This window comes from Arachis ipaensis, chromosome B10 (assembly GCF_000816755.2).
Source record: "Arachis ipaensis cultivar K30076 chromosome B10, Araip1.1, whole genome shotgun sequence".
In the NCBI taxonomy this organism is placed as follows: Eukaryota; Viridiplantae; Streptophyta; class Magnoliopsida; order Fabales; family Fabaceae; genus Arachis; species Arachis ipaensis.
Genome location: NC_029794.2, coordinates 129100033 through 129123741, shown reverse-complemented (window position 1 = coordinate 129123741; position 23709 = coordinate 129100033). Strand labels below are relative to the sequence as shown.

The 23709-nt window shown below is 32.9% G+C and overlaps 2 protein-coding genes across 3 annotated transcripts; both read right to left on the bottom strand.

The window, feature by feature from the left end:
* LOC110267506 lies at positions 1598-3920 on the bottom strand. Its single transcript, XM_021113154.1, has 2 exons — positions 2063-3920; positions 1598-1994 (listed from the first exon to the last, which is right to left on the bottom strand). Exons 1-2 carry the CDS (start codon positions 2105-2107, stop codon positions 1608-1610), a joined length of 432 nt encoding a protein of 143 aa, XP_020968813.1. The 5' UTR covers positions 2108-3920; the 3' UTR covers positions 1598-1607.
* On the bottom strand, positions 4045-22508 carry LOC107621375 (malonyl-CoA:anthocyanidin 5-O-glucoside-6''-O-malonyltransferase-like). 2 transcript variants are annotated; one of them, XM_016323399.2, is made up of 2 exons: positions 21439-22508; positions 4045-4630 (listed from the first exon to the last, which is right to left on the bottom strand). In XM_016323399.2, exons 1-2 carry the CDS (start codon positions 22398-22400, stop codon positions 4192-4194), a joined length of 1401 nt encoding a protein of 466 aa, XP_016178885.2. In that variant the 5' UTR covers positions 22401-22508; the 3' UTR covers positions 4045-4191. The 2 variants fall into 2 exon arrangements, with proteins under 2 accessions (XP_016178885.2, XP_020968812.1); XM_021113153.1 differs by having other exon boundaries at positions 4045-4673; positions 21482-22506.

Here is a 23709-nt window from a genome sequence, read left to right as displayed (position 1 = left end):
TGGTTAATCTTGGTGCCTCTTGACTTGTTTGATATTGTTGGGTGATTAAACTTTTAAATCAATGCTTAATCTTGTATGACTCTTATATTCTTTGTGCATTGATATGAGCTTACATGTCTTTCATGATCCACTCTTTCTTGTTTGAACTTGATGCTCGACATGCTCTTCATGTTATTCACTTATGCTTTGACTTTCCTCTTACATCAAGTATTAATTGATATGCCCTTTGCCTATATTGCTCTCTCACTTACATGCATAGCTAACATGTAGTGAGAACCATGCTCTTATTTGGCATTAGCCCTCGCCTATGTTCTATTTGCTTTGATATCTTTGTTATAGGTTTAATTATCCTTCTTTCTCTTTCCTTTTAGGTTGGCCACCAAGAAGGAAAGGAATGGAAAGGCTTCTAAATGGGGTAGCAAACAAGTTCATCCGCAGAACCCTTTGAGGAAGCTCATCAATTGTAGCAACCCGTCCACATTGCTCTTCTTTACATGCACCGAGGACGGTGCAAATTTCTAAGTGTGGGGAGGTCGTTCGACCGATCTCCATGGGTAACAATTTCCCTTTCAACACCAATTTTTCAATTTTTGTCTTTGTGAATTAGTTGTTGCATTGCATGATAGGTTACATGTTAGTTATAATTTTTATATATTCTATCACTTCTTTTTATGTTAGGACTACTTGGTTAGGGTGTTGATTTCATTTTTCATCATGTTTTAGGATAGAATTCTAGAGAGAGAGAGGCTCTCTCCTCTCTCTAGATTTAGGATAGAAATTAGGGTAAAGTTAGGTTAATCACACTCAAATTTCTCTTTCAATTCTTGTTTTGATTTCAATTCTCTTTATGTTTTAGTGTTCTATTGTCTTAATCTTATTAGTTTCTCTTGTTAATTTCTTATTTTTCTCTCTTTTATGTTGATGAACATTGTTGGATCTTGATTTTTTTAATGCAATCTTATGTTTCCATGCTCTTTTATGTTTATCTTAGTTGTTATTGTTGATTTCTTGCTTGTGGTAGTCATGGGTTTCACTAATTCTAGCATTTTGTGATGTTTGCTTTTATTGCACTCTATGTGTTTGATAAAATGTTTACACTAATTTTTAAGTAGTTTTCTTGACTCTTGGCCTAGGCTAAGGGAATTGAGTGACCTTGAGTCATTGGGTCTCATTGAATTGGTGATTTGAAAACCCTTGGTGATCAATTTGATACCCATTGACATTAACCCACTACTAATCTAATTAGTAGATAGGTTGGGACTTATGGGTTGATGTTGATTAAGCCATTTAATATACTTCAAGTATAGAAGTAAACTTAGTGAGCTTGGTTCCTCATAATTATCAATATTTAGTTTGTAGACAAGGATGGTAATCTCAATTACCTATATCTAGCCAAGAGTACTTTTTCTTTATTTTATTAGTTCTTATCATTTTACTTTCTTGTCATTTAATTTTTCTTGCCATTTATTTTCTTGAAAAAATATAAAATCAAACCCCCTTGCATCTTCATAGCCAATAATTAAACACTTCATTGCAATTCCTTGTGAGACGACCCGAGGTTTAAATACTTTGGTTAATTCTTATTTGGGGTTTGTACTTGTGACAACTCAAATTTTTGATGTGGGAATTGTTTGTTGGTTTAGAACTATGCTTACAACGAAGTTATTATTTCTATAAGAAAAAATTCTAGACCGACACAATAAATCTCGATCATCAGCCTTATATAACTCGGTCTCTAACTCCTTTACCCGAGCACCCAACTGCTGATTCTCCACTTTCAATTTTTTCAATTCTTCCTCCGTGGACAATTGGAGACTTTTTACACCAGCAAGCTCCGCATTCTTTTGCTTCAGAGAGGAAGAAAGTTCAATCACCTTTTGTTCTTTTTCATTCGCAAACTTCGTTAGCTCCTCAATGGTTGCAGTATCCTTCTTCTCCATTTCAAAAGACACCTCTTGTGTACATCCAATTGACACAAGGCGAGCACCAATAACCTGGAAAATACACAAATTAGAAATGAACCAGGAAAAGTCATTATCACAAGAACCATTAATACATGTACCTGCAGAAAACAGCTAGCCCCTATATGGCCAATTTCGTTAATCATTTTAATATCATCATGAAATTGGCTGAATTGGTCGGCAAGATCCGAAAAGGGAAACAACTTAGACCAAAGAGACTTCGCATGAACATCTTCAAGGTATTCATGCAGCCTTTTCTGCGATTCATAGGTCGACTCCACCAATTGTAAAGTAACATCATCCTCGTCCTTCAAATCGATGACTTCGGCCGCCTTTCCTTTAATCACTGGCTACCCTCTCTTTCGTTTTAGTCTTGATTTTAGCTCAGACTAAACGACACCCATACCAGTGTCCTTGTTCGTATTTGTTGTTGACCCCTCTTTTTCATTTTTCTTCCTCTGGCTAAAAAATGAGTTGAGACTAGCTGTGGTTATTGTCGAAGCCTTCTCCCTTACCACAAAGTAGCCAAGCTATAATTAGTACACACATTTAGAAAAACAAGAACGTTCTTACCAAAACTACAGTTACCTAAATAGTCTGAAACAACTTGCTTATCCACATCCCATTTTAATAACTCAACAACAGATAATACCTCTTTGGATTCCATCCCATCAATTAAAAGTTTCATAATTATATCATCATCAGAACATCTATCCTTGACATCTAATACCTGTAGAGGCTCAGGGGACCATGTGAGAGGGAATCTCTCTTCCAGGTATTCATTCAAATAAAAAGAAAATTCGTCTAAAGCACTCCTGATCTTAACAAACATAATTTTGAAATCCTTAAACGATGATTTATACAGCATAAAAATTGATCTATCAGGGCGACTACTTAGGTTCACCCACAAGCCACTACCAACTCCTTTCGCCTAAAAAAGCAAAAAAAATAGTCTCAAAGACGGAGGTTTTGCTCCAGCAACTCCGTCAATATCTCGAAAGCCCTGACAAAGCCCCCGGAGTTCAGATGCAACTGTGTTAGAGCACAATTCAACCAATACAAAATCCCACATGGAAAATCTGATAATGCAATCTAACACCTAACTTCGTCAACAAACAACCATACAAATAAAAGTAAGGCCAATTGCTCAACTTCTCACACACACACGGTCATTCTCCCCACACAGGAACACCTCTATGTGAATGATTACCTTTTCTGACCCAAACATCTGAACCTATCACCTTTATAGATTCGACATTGTTAAAACGAGACACATGACTCTTGACACTTTTGTCTATCCAAGAATAGGGGTCACTTTTATCAATATCTACTTTTGACTTTCCCGTTATCCTACCACTAAGGAAAACCCAAAAAAAAAAAAATAATCACAGAATCCAAAACTTATCTTTTGACTTGGGACAAAAGAGAAGTTAAACTTTTTTTTTTCTCTTTGAAACTTTCACAAGTATCAACTTAGAAAAAAGAACAAACCTTTAAAATAATAGTGAAAAATCACGGTTGTGTATATTTAACCGTACCTTCAATATGAATCATCCAAAAAAAATATTCAAAATATAAATTGATCAAATAATAAAAAATTCATCAAAATTCATGCCACGTTTCACATCAATCAATTTAAGAGTGCATGAAATTAGGTAACATTTAAAATATAATTAATAACAAAATTTTTCACATTCTTCAAATGAATTAGAACGGGTTTAGGAGCTAGGATACTCTATTACACACCACAAGACATTACCGAGATATAGAAATAACAAAGTTTGTCCTGCTTCCTCTGACACATGTCAAGCTCAGGAGCTATGAAGTGTACCTAAAATTTCGGCAACCAAATTCAAAAAACTCGGATACGTAATCAATCACGATAAGCAGAATGGTTTAATTCCAGAACTCATATAGCGATATGCTCGGACTAACCAAAGATCTCAACAAATCTCATTACTGACACAATAAACTTACTCTATATAAGAACCAAAAAGTAATGCATCACAACACACTCATGTCCTTTATTTATTTTGCTTGTCTTTCCTTTATAGTTAAAAATTCACTTTTGACTTGAGGATATGTTTGAATCAAGCCGACTTATAGTTCAGCCAACAAAAATAACTCTTTAAGTATAGAAGTCGCTATAGTTCGACAAGACCATCACAACCAGAACAGTCGCCATAAAATATAAACTTACTAGAATTTTATATTCAAGTTTCAAGATATATCAAAAAGATTCAAATTGACCATAAAAAAGAGATAAAAAAACCTCCATTTGTTCCTTCTTCAAAGCCAAAGCAATCTCAACACCACCATCACCATCTCTACTCTCAGAAAGTGCAAAAGCTCCGGTTTTATCCACCGAAGCAACATCAACTTTCTTAGGCCTTCCATATCCAAAATCAACCCCATAAACCCCGAACCGGGTTGAACCAGCAATGGAGTACGCTCTCTTTCCTTCCAAAAAAACAGATTCAATCTTCCTCTGCCATTTCTCTACGTCATTCAAAACCCCACTCTCCAATCCATTCAAAACCTCGCTTATCCCTTTCAGCACGGTAACGAACCCCTCGCTTGCCATCACCTTCTCTGTCTCTTCCAAAACCAAACGCCCCATGAGGCAGTTACCAAAATAAGTTGGAGAAACCACTGGTTCCAATCTTGATCTACAATCCACAGGGAACACAAGAGCAACTTGCTCCTGCTCTGGTTGTTCTGCTTTCACTAAGCATGATAATGAATAAGCAACTGTAACAGAAAAAGTTGAAACCTTAACGATGCCGGTTTTGGATTTCACATAATTCTTGAGCTTCTGAATATGCGAGGGCTTCAATTCAAAGATGCCTTTAACCGGCTCATTATTATCGAGCTGGACTTCTTCACGGTTGTTTTTGTTTCCCCAGAGCATGACGCTCCTATTGTTTGGTCCAGAGAAGTTCATCCACGCGTCAGAAAACGATTGGGCGAGTCCTTTCGCGTCCTTTATAACGGATCTATGAAGAAACGGTGTTAGATTTTCAGGTAACGATATCGTTGGCAAAGTTGAGAGAGATGGATGTTCCATGATCTTGGAGCACGCGTACGCCCACGCTTTTACAAAAACCGTTGAACAGTTTCCATCGACACCTGCGTGGTGAGTTGTTATTCCGATGACGAAGCCGGAGTTTGGAAAGAGAGTAACTTGTAATGCGAGCAAAGAGGTTTTGTCATCGGAAACGCTCAAGCTAGGTACCAAACGGCGTCGTTTGGAAACCTCACAGAAGTCAGAGGAAATGTGGTCAAAGTCATCGTTTGACTCGGAAAAAGCGAGAGAAACGGAGTCATGTCCGGGGACGTAGGTGATGGTAGGAATGGGAGAATGTTGTGGCCAAGTGATGTTACCGGCGAGGGGGAAGAAGTGTTGGAGAGTGAGTTCAAGGGAGCGTTTGAGATTGGGAAGAAGAAAGTCAAAGAAAGAAATGGTTGGGTTTGGGAATGCGTAGAAGAAGAGACGCTCAACTGGTGGAAGCCTTAGCCATCTTATGTCGAAGAAGGTGAGGGGTAGGGTGGTGGTTGTGGTGGTGGTGGTGGTTTGTGACGGCGATACCTTGTAAACTTCATGGACTTTGATCGGTGGTGGTGTTTGCGCCATCATCAAAAAACAAAAAGAATGATAGAGATGCAAGTTATTAGATTTTATTTTTTTCGTTGCAACTTGTGTATGTCTGGATGGCACTATGGCGCCAATATGGGTCCAGCCGGCACACAGCAATTTCTCTGGGCAAATTTATACAAACAATATAATATAGATTTTTTTTTTTGAAAAATTCTTGAGATGAACCATTTTTATTAGTTTTAGGTATTATTTAACTATATAAATATTAAATTATTTTTGATAAATAATTTTTCCGCTGCTGCGGATTACGTTGAGTTGTGGCAGCATGAAAACCGCTGTTATTGCGATTTCTGCATGATTATGGTTGATCATAAACCGCTACTGGTAGTAACGGTTTATGTGCATTGGGACACGTGTGTAAATCGCTAGAGAAATGTTGAGCTTGAAAACAATGTATTTATTATTAGAAGTGAGACCAAATTACAAATAAAAAAATACAATACTCAAAGTATTAAATTATATAAATCACGACTAATTTTTTTTATTCTCGTCTCTTTTAAAATTTATAAATAATAAAATAATTTATTTTTAGCTAAAAATTCACTAAATCATATATTTTTCTCTTTAAAAATCACTTCAATCTCTTTTATTTATATCAACCATACAAAGGAGATTCGGAGAGTTTAGAACATGGGTTGTGTTCTTTGCTGTTGATTTGCATTTGAGGTCTAGCTAAATAATTTTTTTTTTATTTGTGCAATTTTGTTGTCTTATGCCAAAAAATAAAAACTATTTGTATTTTATAGTTGATTGATTGGATAAATAATAGTGATAGCATCATAATTTTGATTAATAAAATAAAAAATATAAATATGCATGTAATAATTTTTTATTTGTATTTATTATTAAATTGAGACTAAATAGCAAATCAAAGAGTAAGTATTCACAGAGTACTAAAATATATAAACTAGGACTAATTTTTTTTATATTCATCCCTTCTGAAACTCATGAATGATAAAATAATTTACTTTTAGTAAAAAATAGTGAATTGTTTTCACTAAAAATAGCAAATCAAATAAAAAAAATCACTATTTTTTACTAAAAATAAATTATTTTATCATTCATGAGTTTTAGAAGGGATGAAGATAAAAAAAAATTAGTCTTAATTTATATATTTTAGTACTCTGTGAATACTCCCTCTTTGATTTGCTATTTAGTCTCATTTTAATAATAAATACAAATAAAAAATTATTACATGCATATTTATATTTTTTATTTTATTTATCAAAATTATGATGATATCACTATTATTTATCCAATCAATCAACTATAAAATACAAATAGTTTTTATTTTTTGGCATAAGACAACAAAGTTGCACAAATAGAAAAATTCATTTAGCTAGAACCTCAAATGTAAATTAGCAACAAAGAACACAACCCATGTTCCAAACTTTCCAAATCTCCTTTGTATGGTTGATATAAATAAAAGAGAATGAAGTGATTTTTAAAGAGAAAAATATATGATTTAGTGAATTTTTGGCTAAAAATAAATTATTTTATGATTTATAAATTTTAAAAGAGATGAGAATAAAAAAAATTAGTCTTGATTTATATAATTTAATACTTTGAGTATTGTATTTTTTTATTTGTAATTTGCACTCACTTTTAATAATAAATACAAATAAAAAATTTATTACATGCATATTTATATTTTTTAAATTATATTGTGGTCATCAGCTTGTATCTCTATCAGGTCTCATAGAGGGACTCTCCATATTTCTGTCTGAAGGTCTGGATAAATTTGGTCAAAAATTCTTGGCACCCGTAGAAGTCAGGTGTGGGATCAGTGTATGAGCTAAGCGTTCTCCTTGCATGCTCATTAGCATTTTCCCGAGATTCTTTTTGGTTTTGTACTGTTCCTACTCATAAACAAATAAGAAATAAAGAAAAAGTTGGAGTCTCAGTGTCAAAGTATAGAGAGCTCCCAGTGAAATATCCTAAAAAGAAATAAGAAATAAAATAAATTAAAACAAGCAAATAAACTAAGAAATCTGAAAATAGGAAAAAATAGCTCAAAATTTTTGAAAACTAAAAAGAGAAAAACCCGAAAATTTTTAAAAATAAGGATAAGAAGGTAACTTAAAAATTTTCGAAAATTGAAAAGAAGAAAAATATTAATTTTTTCAAAAAAAAACATTAAAGGAACACCAAACTTAAAATCAGAAATTGAAAGAAAAGTAAATAAAACAAAAATCGAAAATTAAAGGAAAAATAAAATAAACAAAACTAAAGAAAATACCTATTCTAAGCAACCAGACAACTAGTAGTTCTCAATCACAAACAATCCCCGACAATGGCGCCAAAAACTTGGTGCGGGATTTAGAATTCACACAACTTAACCGGCAAGTATACTGGGTCATCTAAGTAATACCTCAGGTGAGTGAGGGTCTATCCCACGAGGATTGTCAGACTGAGCAACAATGGTTATCTAGTCGGCTTAGTCAGGCAAACAAAAAGCGGTTTTGATGGTTGAAATTCGCATAAACAATAAACAGGAAAATAAAGAAAGTAAATAAGGGTTTAGTGTAAAAACAGTGCAAGAAAATAGTTAAGGTTTCAAAGATGTTTATCTTTCCGGATTCAAAGTTCTTACCAACTATTTTAACAATGTATGATTCATTTCATGACAAACTGTAAATGTCTAAACCCTAATCTCTTAGTGATTTAGTCTCCTCTAACCTTCATTAACCGCCACTCTCGTGGTCACTTAATTCTTATTAGAGGGTTAAGTTCAAAACTGGTTTATAGCCACAAAAACCCTAATTACCCAAAGCTAATAGGATTATATGTCACATATCCCAATTAGTTCATGTAATTAGCAATTTAGGAGAAATTTATTTTCAAGCTATTGTTCAAGCGAGATAACTCTCTCGAGAATCACAAGAAATCATGTAAAATGAGGGTCATACTCTCGTTCTACCCAGATTCATAAGATTAAGAACGAAAAAAATCCTTGAAACTGAATCAATACATTAATCAAAATAGAAAACCAATAATCTTAATCCATAGAAATAAACAGAGCTCCTAACCTTAACCAAGAGGTTTAGTGGCTCATGACTTACAGAGAAAAACTAGGGTTCTGAAAAGTAAAACATGCGAAAGAGAGAAGATCCCGAATACAAGAGATCTTTTCCCTTTTATACTAACCTAATTTGATTCGGAAATAAAATAAAATAATAAATCCTAAAACTAAAAGATATTGTTTGTAATTAAAAATTACAAAAAGAAAATAAAATATAACTAATAAATGCTAAATCCACTCAAGAAGCCCAAAGAGAGGGAATCCGGACAGCACTGCTGCCGTTAAACACCATATTGGGCGTTTAACACCCTATAGGGGGCAGGCTCGCATACGCTGCTGGCGCTAAACACTGGCTGGGCGTTTAGCGCCCTGGGGGGCTGCCAACTTTGTTTCTTTTTGCTCCAAACTCTGACAAATTGTTCCGAATTTCACCTGAAATCATAAAAAACACTAAAACAACTTAAAGCAGCATCTAAAGAGGATTTTTCACTAAAATATAATAAAGACTAATAATTTCTAACTAAAAATGACTAGAAAACGAAGGGAAAAAGGGTACAAGATACTCATGCATGATAGGCCAAGGCAGCTAACCGAGTTATATTGCAGGCCTTGAAGAGAAAGCTCAATAATGCAAAATGGGAATGGATCGAGCTTATCCCCGAAATACTATAGAGCAGACGCAATGATACCTGTAGAAATTGCTCATGCCACTTTAAGAACTGAGCTGTACAATGACAGTAGCAATATAACTAAAAGACGTGTCGAGCTAGACATTGCCGAAGAAGATAGACAGATTGCCGAGCTCAGACAAAGAGCAATGCAATAACTTATCGAACGAAAACACAATAAAAAAGTAGTTCCCCAAGTTTTCCAATTAGGAGATCTTGTCCTTCGACGAACAGAAGAAGCTCAGGGACCGTCAGGCCATGGCAAGTTAGCCGCAACTTGGGAAGGCCCCTACCGCGTCATAAAAGTGCTCGGCATAAGGGCTTACTTGCTACAAACGCTGAAGGGGGACCCAATTTCTAGTTCATGAAATGTTTCATCATTGAAACTATATCAACCATAGGTCTAATGACATCGGTGAATGAAGGTACTCTTTTTTCCACTCATGAGCTTTTTTCCCATATTGGGTTTTACACCGAGAGAGTTTTAACGAGGCTGGATGCCAATCATACTCATGTATTTCATGAATATAATAAAGGAGTTACGAATACCATTTCTTCTTTATATACTTTCAAAAGACATATCAATATATAAATGCTAAAACACTCAAAATGTTTATAAAGCAGATAATTCAAAACCAAGCTTCATACTTGGATGCTATCCATCCAGCAAAATACAAAATCAAGCTGATCATAAAAGATCGGCAAAGACAAGTTCAAAAAAGCTAGACAAAAGCTAAAAATATTACTACTAAATAAAGTCAGTCTTCTTATTTACCAATGCTGGAACTATCACTTCCCTTTTCGCCCATGGCATCATCATCAACCAGCTCCCCATTCACAACCACCTTTGTCACATCCAACTTCTCATACATCCATTTCTAGGAATACAACTCTGATATGAGAAACTGCTTGGTCAAATCCCGGGACAAAGGCCTTATATAACTTGGTCTCTAACTCCTTTACCCGAGCACCCAACTGCTGATTCTCCACTTTCAATTTTTTCAATTCTTCCTCCGTGGACAATTGGAGACTCCTTACATTAGCAAGCTCTGCGTTCTTTTGCTTCAGAGAGGAAGAAAGTTCAATCACCTTCTGTTCTTTTTCATTCGCAAACTTCGTCAGCTCCTCAATGGTTGCAGTATCCTTCTTCTCCTTTTCAAAAGACACCTCTTGTGTACATCCAATTGACACAAGGCGAGCACCAATAACCTGGAAAATACACAAATTAGAAATGAACCAGGAAAAGTCATTATCACAAGAACCATTAATACATGTACCTGCAGGAAACAGCTAACCCCTATATGGCCAATTTCGTTAATCATTTTAATATCATCAGGAAATTGGCCGAATTGGTTGGCAAGATCCAAAAAGAGAAACAACTTAGACCAAAGAGACTTCACATGAACATCTTCAAGGTATTCATGCAGCCTTTTCTGCGATTCATAGGTCAACTCCACCAATTGTAAATTAACATCATCTTCGTCCTTCAAATCGATGACTTCGGCCGCCTTTCCTTTAATCACTAGCTGCCCTCTCTTTCATTTTGGTCTTGATTTTAGCTCAGACTAAACAACACCCATACCAGTATCCTTGTCCGTATTTATTGTTGACCCCTCTTTTTCATTTTTCTTCCTCTGGCTAAAAAATGAGTTGAGACTAGCTGTGATTATTGTCGAAGCCTTCTCCCCTACCACAAAGTAGCCAAGCTATAATTAGTACACACATTTAGAAAAACAAGAACATTCTTACCAAAACTACAGTTACCTATATAGTCTAAAACAGCTTGCTTATCCACATCCCATTTTAATAACTCAGCAACAGATAATACCTCTTTGGATTCCATCCCGTCAATTAAAAGTTTCATAATTATATCATCATCAGCACATCTATCCTTGACATCTAATACCTGTAGAGGCTCAGGGGACCATAAGAGAGGGAATCTCTCTTCCAGGTATTCATTCAAATAAAAAGGAAATTCGCCTAAAGCACTCCTGATCTTAACAAACATCATTTTGAAATCCTTAAATGATGATTTATACAGCGTAAAAATTGATCTACCAAAGTGACTACTTAAGTTCACCCACAAGCCACTACCAACTCCTTTTGCCTGAAAAAGCAAAAAGAATAGTCTCAAAGACGGAGGTTGCTCCAGCAACTCCGTCAATATCTCAAAAGCCCTGACAAAGCCCTCGGAGTTCAGATGCAACTGCATTAAAGCACGGTTCAACCAATATAAAACCCCACATAGAAAATATGAAAATGCAACCTAACACCTAACTTTGTCAACAAACAACCTACAAATAAAAGTAAGGCCAATTACTCAACTTCTCACACACACGGTCATTCTCCCCACACAGGAACACCTCTATGTGAATGGCGATCTTTTCTGATCCAAACATCTGAACCTATCACCTTTACAGATTCGACATCGTTAAAACGAGACACATGACTCTTGACGTTTTCATCTATCCAAGAGTAGGGGTCACTTTCATCAATGTCTACTTTTGACTTCCCCATTATCCTACCACTAAGAAAAACCCAAAGAAAAAAATAATCATAGAATCCAAGACTTACCTTCTGACTTGGGACAAAAGAGAAGTTAAACTTTTTTTTTATCTCTTTAAAACTTTCACAAGTATCAACTTAAAAAAAAGAACAAACCTTTAAAATAATAGTGGAAACTTAACTGTACCTTCAATCTGAAGCATCCATAAAAAATATTCAAAACAAAAATTGATCAAATAATCAAGAATCCACCGAAATTTTTGCCACGTTTCACATCAATCAATTTAGGAGCGCATAAAATTAGGTAACATTTAAAATATAATTAATAACTAAACTTTTCACATTCTTCAAATGAATTAGGACGGGCTTAGGAGTTAGGACACTCTATTACATACCATAAGACATTGTCGAAATATAGAAATTAAAAGATTACCATGATTTCATAACACGCAGCGAAAAAAAAGAAGGTAATCTTAAAGATCTATTTTGTACTTAAATTTTATTCTAAAAATAATACATAGATCAGATCTAAATACCTTTAGACGCTTTAGTAACAACTTTATTCTTCGATTGTACGAAAACTCTATGCGTATCCACACTGAGACCAACCTTTGCTATCAACTCCTTGACCAATGGAAATCTGATCTAAATTGAGAAATCTCTTGCAACTCTTTGCACGCCATAAAATTCTTCTCCAAGAATCAGGCTCACATACCTTTATGTGTGTAGAAGTAAAAGAATAAAACTTTGTTTTATTCTCTCTTTTTCTCTACTCTTGGCATACATATATATAGTATGAGATTTGTTACTGATTTTAAATTTGGTTCTCAATTCAAATTGAAATCATATCTTGAAATTCCAAATCTGAATCCTTCAAATTTTATGAATCATATCATAACAATTTAAAACATAATCGATTTGGATCTCATCCAAATTTATAATTCAAATTCAGAAATATAATAACTAATTATTCTCAAATCTCATTTAATATTCTCAATTATTATATTATTATTATATTCTTGGTGCTAGCAAAGAATATAATAATATTCTATTTGAATTAATATAATTATTTATTTGATCAAATCAAATTAATAATTAAACAATTCTACAACAAAGATTAGAACACTCGTTAGTGTGTGACCTCATAGGTTCAATACTAAGCGGGTAGTAAATTAGTCATACTAAATTTACTAATCAAGGTTGGCGTCTAGCAACACTCCTCAACGACCCGATAGTATGAAGTAATATATTTTTACTAAGAACCTTAGAAGAACAAAGTATAATTCCTTCCATCTTTCTAGCTCTTGGTTAGCCCTTAGAGTATGGTTTAATTGTCAAACTCTAACTTGTTACCATTATTATAATGAACTGTGAATGACTTAAGAAACTCATTTCTTCATTCATTCAATCCCCTTTTCCAAGGTTTTATTCATCTCAGTCATTATAATCATAGAGCTCAAACTCTTTATCGAGAGTTGACGGCTTCCTTATTGACTAATCATTAATTCTACAAGTATTTAAATTATACCCGATATCCATTCAACTAGCACCCTAGGGTATTAGGTGTCCGGAATCAAAGTATAATAAATACATTGTTAATTACTATGACAGTCGCAGGTCAAAGGAAACTCTATTACTATGTTCATCTTGAGAATATCCTATTGACAAATATACGGTAATTATAACCATTGGGAATTCTCAAAGTGAATTAGTTCAATGGTCATATCTCTATATGCACCATCTATATATATAATTTAATAAATGAGATCTATTAATCTTCATCCAATGAAGAGCATTATATATATATATATTGATCTTTCTGGATTATTAATGTCCTTTTTAATAATCCTATGACCAAGAACAATTTAGATTAAATTATAAGAAATTTATCTCTCAATATTATGATCACTATCACAATGATAAATCTCTAAATTTAATCAAGGACCTTATTATATTAACATTTTGATATAATAATAATAACAAATTATTATACACGTGTTTGATTGGATTGTGGTCATACTACTTATTCCCAACAATCTCTCACTTGCACGAGAGCCAATCATGATAGATTGGATATTGGGCATACTATTATCTCAATAATCTCCCACTTACACTAGAGCCAATCAATCATGTGTATAATTTTTAATGCACATTTGTGTTTATCAAAACTCTTTTGACCTTAAATACCTTTGCTCTTGAACATGTTTGCTTGACCTTTTGTAAAATACACCTAGTGCATAATAAATATCACGTTTTCTCAAAACATGAAATCTTCCACTACAATAGTGCATAATTTTATTTTAAGGACAATCCTTATTGAACATGATTATAAAAAATATAAGTAACCATTAGATCTATCTTTATAGAATTGTATCATTATACAAATAGGCTACTTTTTTGAAAAGTTAGTTTGACGATCAAACCTTTTATACTTTGAGGAGAAAGTATATCCTTTGTAAATGGTATACAATTCTAATAAAAATAATTGTACTCTCACTTTTTATTTGTAAATACAAAATTTCTCTTCACATCGCACAAATCAAATTTTAGATTATCTTGAACTTCATGGAGTTCTATTTGTTCACCTTATCTTCTTTTAGGAGGAAATCTCTTCTCTAAAAAAGAGTTCAACCTCTTATCACAAACACTTTGTAAGGGTGATAGAAAAAATACTCATTATTTTTTTAGGGAACCCAATAAATCTCATTTATCGAATCTAACATCAATTTATTATTGTGTAATCTCTTAACACATGTAGGACATCTCCAAACTCTAATGCTCTTGAGATTTGATTTATGTCCTTTTCCACATCCCATATGGGTTTAAAATTGACTTAGTAAAAATTTTGTTAATTTAGCCACGTTTCTAAAACGTAATTCAAATATTTAACGAAAGATTAGCAGATGAATCAAATTCCTTGTTTTGTAAACATAATGAAGTACAGAGAGTACTAGTATTTGTGTATTGAGAGAATCTCATTTTCTATTCAATAGAATATCAATTAGATATTAGAGATTTTACTCTAAGCTCTTATAATAAAAATACTCAATATTTTTATTATTGGTCAAACTGCAATTTTGATTCACATCCTCAATACTCATATTGAGTTGATGGTTTCAGTGGCTAAGAAAAGGGGGGTTGAATCTTAGCCCCCTTTTTTGCTTAGTAATACTTGCTGACCTTTGAGATAACCTCAAGAGACTTTTTGATTTTTGTCTCGTCCCTAGCCACGAGACTTTTATTTTTATCTCGTCACTTGGCACGAGACTTTTCTTTTTGTCTCGTCACTTGGCACGAGATATTTTTCAGTTTGACCTCCTGTGCAATAGAAACAGAATTGGGATAGAGAAGAGAGAAAGTTACACTCAGATATATCCTAGTTCAGCTGCTAAGTGCAGTGCAGCCTACATCCAGTCTCCATCACAACCATGATGAAATTTCACTATAATCTTCTTGATTACAGACTGTAAAGATCTAACCCAACTTACAAGGGGATTCCCACAGAATTATGAAACACAACATAGATGAACAAAAGAACTCTAAGACATCTATGGCTTTTTCTTTTAATTTTGCACTCTCTGCCTTTTTTCGCTCTATGGCTTTTTCATACAAACCTCACTGTTTGCCTTTTTTCATGAGACTCAAGACATGACAAAATTAAACAGAAAAATATAAAACAGAATACATTGAAGGAGAAGAAAATCTGTAAGCTTAGGTAGCTCTGAGAATCCTGTACCTTGCACTCTCACTACTTACTTCTAACTCCTTGCTCCAAACAGTGGCTGTTCTCCCTTTTTATAGAAGAGAGAAGCCTCCACACTTGAAGCCAAAACCCAAGCCAACTTCTTCTTCTTCAAGAAACAGAACCGGTTCGACCACATAGAGAGAGAAGAGATAACCATGCAAAACCCAACATGCAATTACCTCTAGTCCTTTCTTGGTCACCACTCTTCATCAATCCGAGCTCTCCATCCTTGGCTTGCTCTCCAAAATGGATTTCTGGCCCTTGATGCTTCATGATGATGATGATTTCATCTGCTTCAATCTCTGCCTCTACCATCACTTCGCCACTCTAGCTACTTCCTGTGGTGGTTGAGCAGAATCAAAGACAAGTCACGCCTCCAAGAGTCTCCTCCTTGCTGGCCGAATCTTCTTCTTCCTTTTTGAGCATGAAGAGCTCAAGACTACCTCACTAAATCTAACCGTATTTGGTGAAAATCTCAGCCACAACACACTTTTATTTTGTTATGTTTTCTTGCCATCATTGTGATGGTCTTGTAGAGTGTTCTTCCTCCACCTCGGTAGCTCCATTTTGCTTTCATGGTTTCCTGGTTAATGACCGAAGAGAAGAAAGAGATGAGAGAGAAGAAACAAATGAAAGAGAAGTAATGAAATTAATCAATTAGGTAGAAAAAATAGCTTTTACTTCCCTAGCTTGAGTGGGTGCTGCACTAAGTGAATCCATCATGTCACTCATAATCTCTCTCATAGTTCCCATGCAATAAATGACAATTGAATGAATTTTGGAATCCATCACATGTTTGAATTCTTGGATCCGTTGAAAGCAATTTTGCTTTCTTTCTTCTTTGGATTCGGATCATACATGAGGAACTTTCATCAAATATAAAATTGGGCTTGGTTGCAACAACATTTAATCTGGCCCAATAATAACATTTGCTTTCCTGATAGATTTTAGATCAAGCATTGGATCTTAAGCATATAACACAATTGGGCTTGAAGCAACCAAAATCATTCTGGCCCAAGAAAATTATTCAGCCACAAGAAGCTAACTCATATTAATGCTGAATATTTTAATCATTGGGCTAGCAATATTTCTTTTTATTTCGGCCCAATTTAAAACTTACAACAAAATTATTAATTAACATATGTTAAATGAGAATCAAATTAATAATTTTGTTAATCAAATATTTCAATAATGTTTGTTCATCATCAAAATTAAATTTGAGTTTTCCAAACTCATCATGAGTTTTTCTAAAAAAATCACAAACTTTAATCATATTAAGGAAAATTTTGTTTGTAACAAAATAAATCTCCAAAAATGCTTGCAAGAACAATTCTCGCAAAAACTATTTGCCTAATGGCATTTAACTTCTAAAGTTGTTTAATTCAAAATATATTGTCCAATACTCCCACTAGTTTAAATAAAATCTTTGATAGTCATACTATCTTACTTTGGGCATCATACATCTTCTCAAGATGTTTAATAATAAATAGTAGGTTGTCTTTGAAATTGAAACTCATGGTTGTCAAAACAACCCATGTTGCAGTGAAGCAATATTCCAAATTCTTCACAACTTCTAACTATTTCATAACCAAATTTATTGGAGAATATTATATCAATAGGATTGTCATCTCAATGATAACTTTTTGGAAAAACAATTCTAAATTGTAACCAATACATTACTTTCAAGTATGCCACACAAAAATAGACATATTTAAAATTTTAAAAAATATGAAAGTAAATTAAGAAACCTACATTTCTATTAAAATTATTTAAAATCATGAATGAGTACTTTGGTTGTCAAGTTGTTACTCATACCTATTCCAAATAAATATGATTAAATTGTGTCACATACAATTATAATTCCAAATAATTATCTGGTTGTCAGACAATTATTTAACTGAATTATATTTTATACCCCTAGGTTGTCTAGGTTCAAGTGTAAAATTAATTCTCCTTATATATCATCATATGCATAAATAAATTCTATCTTTGAGTACAAGTTTCCTGATTGTAAGGTTGTTCCTTGTAAACAAGAGATAAATTTATTTTTGGTAAACTCCTAACTTTTAGGATTCATCTCCATTGTTAGATTTTTTTTATCAGTACTCAGATAAAATTTTATACTCCCAGGTTGTCTAGGCAAAATATAAAATTAAATTCCTAATACATCAAATGTATATACTGATTATTATCTTGAAAATAAAACTCCTGGTTGTCAGGCCGCTCTTCATAATCAAGAACATTAGAAAAACTAATTTCTAAAATTATAGTGTTCAAAACACATCAATCAAATAAAAATTTGATTTTTTATGTACTAACGTTTAGCCTTAAAAAATTATCAAATCAAATTTGACCTTTATATATACACTTATATATATAAAAAACAAATAAAAGATATTTTGCATCTTATTCTTTTTATTGTGATCAAAATTACAATAAAATTTAATAGATAAATAAAATCAAACAAAATATTTGATTATAAATATAACTTTTATATTAAAAATGATAATTTAATCACAATTAAATAATTAAAATAAATTAACTATTAATTTATTAGAAAACCATCTCGATGGAAATAAATACATCACATGCTTAAAAAATAATTTGAATTAATCCTATTAATTCACGATCTTTAAGAAAATAGGAATAAAAATTTAAACACAAAAAAAAAAGCCAAAGCTCTAATACCACTGTAGGATTACCATGTATTCATAACACGCAGCGGAAGAAAAGAAGGTAATCCTAAAGATCTATTTTGTGCTTAAATTTTATTCTAGAAATAATACATAGATCAGATCTAAATACCTTTAGACGCTTTAGTAACAACTTTATTCTTCGATTGTACAAAGACTCTATGCGTATCCACACTAAGACCAACCTTTGCTGTCAACTCCTTAATCAATGAAAATATGATTTAAATTGAGAGAACTCTTGCAACTCTTTGCACGCCATAAAATTCTTCTCCAAGAATCAGGCTCACATACGTTTATGTGTGTAGAAGTAAAGGAATAAAACTCTTTGTTTTATTCTCTCTTTTCCTCTACTCTTGGCATACATATATATAGTATGAGATTTATTACTGATTTTAAATTTGATTTTCAATTCAAATTTAAATCATATCTTGAAATTCCAAATCCGAATCCTTCAAATTTTATGAATCATATCATAACAATTTAAAACATAATCGATTTGGATCTCATCCAAATTTATAATTCAAATTCAGAAATAGAATAACTAATTATTCTCAAATCTCATTTAATATTCTCAATTATCATATTATTATTATATTCTTAGTGCCAGCAAAGAATATAATAATATTCCATTTGAATTAATATAATTATTTATTTGATCAAATCAAATTAATAATTAAATAATTCTACAGTAAAGATTAAAACACTCGTTAGTGTGTGACCCCATAGGTTCAATACTAAGCGAGTAGTAAATTAGTCATACTAAATTTACTAATCAAGGTTGGCGTCTAGCAATACTCCTCAACGACCCGATAGTATGAAGTAATATATTTTTACTAAAAACCTTAGAAGAACAAAGTATAATTCCTTCCATCTTTCCAGCTCTTGGTTAGCCCTTAGAGTATGGTTTAATTGTCAAACTCTAACTTGTTACCATTATTATAATGAACTGTGAATGACTTAAGAAACTCATTTCTTCATTCATTCATCTCATTCATTATAATCATAGAGCTCAAACTCTTTATCGAGAGTTGACGGCTTCCTTATTGACTAATCATTAATTCTACAAGTATTTAAATTATACCCAATATCCATTCAACTAGCACCCTAGGGTATTAGGTATCCGGAATCAAAGTATAATAAATACATTGTTAATTACTATGATAGTCGCAGGTCAAAGGAAACTCTATTACTATGTTCATCTTGAGAATATCCTATTGACAAATATACGGTAATTATAACCATTGGGAATTCTCAAAGTGAGTCAGTTCAATAGTCATATCTCTATATGCACCATATATATAATTTAATAAATGAGATCTATTAATCTTCATCCAATGAAGACCATTATATATATATATATATTGATCTTTCCGGATTATTAATGTCCTTTTTAATAATCCTATGACCAAGAACAATTTAGATTAAATTATAAAAGATTTATCTCTCAATATTATGATCACTATCACAATGATAAATCTCTAAATTTAATCAAGGACCTTATTATATTAACATTTTGATATAATAATAATAACAAATTATTTGATACGTGATTGATTGGATTATGGTCATACTACTTATTCCCAACAGAAATAACAAAGCTTGCCTTACTTCCTCCGACATAAGTCAGCTTGGGGGCTATGACGCGTACCTAAAATCTTAGCAACTAAATTCAAAAAGCTCAGACATATAGGTAGCAAATCAATCACGATCAACAAAACAGTTTAATTCCAGAACTCACATAGCGATATGTTCAAACCCATTAAGGATCTCAGCAAATCTCATAACTGACACAACAAACTTTTACTCTATATAAAAAACAAAAGAGGAGTGCTACATATACAAGTCATTTGGTTTACAAGTCATCATACAAGTTGGGAAAAACTTAACAAAAAATACGCTGACCCATATACGATTTCCATAGCGTGCTCCTCCTTCTCCTCCTCCTCTTCCTTCTTCTTCTCCTTCTTCTTCTCCTCCTCTTCCTTCTTCTTCTCCTTCATCTTCTCCTACTCTTCTTCTTCTTCCTTCATGAAAACGAGTTTCTTGCCAAATTTGATCTTCTTCGTGCGTTCTCTCTTTGCCTTTTCATTCGTTGTTTTATCTGTGTTTATCACTGGTATTCTTGCTTCGTTTTTTTCGATTTTCATGGTTTCTGAAATCAAGCTTTGAAATCGTTTTGAAGATAATGGAACTTCAGAAATACACCCAAACGATTACAGAAATACACCCAAATAATAACAGAAATACACCCAAAAAATTACAGAAATACACCCAAACAGTTACAGGAATTCACCCAAACGATTATAAAAATACACCCAAAGGATTACGAAAATACACCCAAAATTCGTTGAAGTACACCTTATGCATAATTCAGAACTCTTTCTCTTTCTCCTCCTCATCTTCTGTTTCTTCTTCTTCAAAAACGATTTCAGAGCTTGATGTCAAAAAATAATATAAATCGAGAATAACGAAAAAAGAAACCAAAGAGAAAAGCACGTAAATGAAGAATGAGAAAGAGAAGGCAAGAAACGAAAAAAAAAAGAAGAAGAAGAAGAGGAAGAAGAATGTGCAGCAAGAAGAAGAAAAAGGTGCAGAAGATGAGGAGGAAGAAGATGAAAAACGTGCAGTCAAGAAGAACGAGGAAAAACACGACGATGAAGATGAAACATTTCAAAAACGAAGAAGAAGAAGAGGAGGCACGGAAAAAGAAAAAGAAAGAGAAAAAAAAGAGGAGATATAGAGAAAGAAAAAGAAGAAAAAATAAATGACTTGTACGTGAAAGGACTTGTACGTGGAGAATTTCTCAAAACAAAAAGCAACGCATCATAATTCATAACACACACATACTCTTTATTTATTTTGCTTGTCTTTCTTTTATAGTTAGAGATTTATTATTGACTCAAGCGTCCAAAGTATTTTTTGCAGGTGTTTTACCTCCGGCGTTTAAATAAAGGTGGATACTACAATGAAGATTTTATAATTGTTTTCATATGAATATATTATTTTTTGACCCTTGGATGATAGATTGTATGGTTAGATTTTGATATTCATAAAAGTGTTGTTTTTATTTAAAGTGTGACTAAATAAATAAACCACACTTTTAACCAAAGCATCTTCATGAGAAGATATTTTTGCCATCTTCATTGTAGTATCCACCTTAAATAAAACCGACGTTCCAATCTTGATCTACAATCCACAGGGAACACAAGAGCAACTTGCTCCTGCTCTGGTTGTTCTGCTTTCACTAAGCATGATAATGAATAAGCAACTGTAACAGAAAAAGTTGAAACCTTAGCGATGCCGGTTTTGGATTTCACATAATTCTTGAGCTTCTGAATATGCGAGGGCTTCAATTCAAACACGCCTTTAACCGACTCATTATTATCGAGCTGGACTTCTTCACGGTTGTTTTTGTTTCCCCAGAGCATGACGCTCCTATTGTTTGGTCCAGAGAAGTTCATCCACGCGTCAGAAAACGATTGGGCGAGTCCTTTCGCGTCCTTTATAACGGATCTATCAAGAAACGGTGTTAGATTTTCAGGTAACGATATCGTTGGCAAAGTTGAGAGAGATGGATGTTCCATGATCTTGGAGCACGCGTACGCCCACGCTTTTACAAAAACCGTTGAACAGTTTCCATCGACACCTGCGTGGTGAGTTGTTATTCCGATGACGAAGCCGGAGTTTGGAAAGAGAGTAACCTGTAATGCGAGCAAGGAGGTTTTGTCATCGGAAACGCTCAAGCCAGGTACCAAACGGCGTCGTTTGGAAACCTCACAGAAGTCAGAGGAAATGTGGTCAAAGTCATCGTTTGACTCGGAAACAGTGAGAGAAACGGAGTCATGTCCGGGGACGTAGGTGATGGTAGGAATCGGAGAATGTTGTGGCCAAGTGATGTTACCGGCGAGGGGGAAGAAGTGTTGGAGAGTGAGTTCAAGGGAGCGTTTGAGATTGGGAAGAAGAGAGTCAAAGAAAGAGATGGTTGGGTTTGGGAATGCGTAGAAGAAGAGACGCTCAACTGGTGGAAGCCTTAGCCATATTGTGTCGAAGAAGGTGAGGGGTAGGGTGGTGGTTGTGGTGGGGGTTTGTGACGGCGATACCTTGTAAACTTCATGGACTTTGATCGGTGGTGGCGTTTGCGCCATCATCAATATAATAAAACTATTGATAGAGATGCGAGTTATTAGATTTTATTTGTTTCGTTGCAACTGGTGTATGTATGGACTATGGATGCATGGCACACAGCAATTTCTCTGGGCAAAATTTATAGAGAATACAATATAGATTTCTTTTGAAAAATTCTAGAGATCAATAATTTTTATTATTTTTAGTTATTATTTAATTAGTATAAATATTAAATTATTTTTAATAAATAATTTTTTTAATTTATGTATATAAATTTTAAAATATAAATATAAATTATATTAATTTATATATATATAATATATATTAATTAAAATCAACAATTAAAATAATTAGAACATCGATATTTTTCGATTCACTTAAAATTTTTTCAATACTATTCTTCTAATAGATGATTGCATGTTAGTAAAATTTCATGTTGTCAATGCTCTAAGTTATGGAGAAATTGCTTATGACATGTCGATCATCATCTGTATACTATTTAATGATTCATACATGCATAGATATTAGTTGATCGGTTTATTCCATAATTTTATGTCTTCTATTTTTATGTTTAGTTATGTTTAGAGGTATTTGCAGTGCGATTTGGATCGATTTTGAGTTAAAAATTCGTTCGATTTGAATACTAATTTTACTTGTGATGCGATTTGGATTGGATAATTTAAAAAAAAAATCCGATTTGATCTAATTTCTAGCGATTTAAATTGTATTGGATTTGCAATTTTGTAAATTAAAAAAATTAAATACATATAACAAGTCTCAACATCAAATTTTAAATAATCAACAATGACATAACAAACCTCAACAATATCTTAAAAAGCCAACGATAACATAACAATAGAAATAAAATTATAGGTTAGTTAAAATAAATAAATAAATAATATTTTGAATATAAAATATTTATTAAATAATAATAATACATGAATAATATAAAAATGTATAACAAATTGAACATGTTATAAATATAACTGTAAATATAATAATAAAATAATAATATTATAACATATTGTGCAGTTTGGATTGGATTGGATCAATTATAAAAAGTAGATTCGAAATTTGATCCGAATTAGTGCAATTTTAATCGGTTTTCGATTTAAATTGAATTGGATAAACGATTTAATTTGGATCAGTTTGGATTTAAATACCCCTAATTATTCTTAAAGCTTTAGAGTCTACTCCTAGAAGATACTTCAACATATTCTTCTTTTTTGACAACTTTTCCCTTCATTTCTCTCGCTCTTTTAATTTTGACTAACCAAAGATCACAAAACATACTAAAATTCATTTTTTTTAAATTCAAATTTTTATATATAA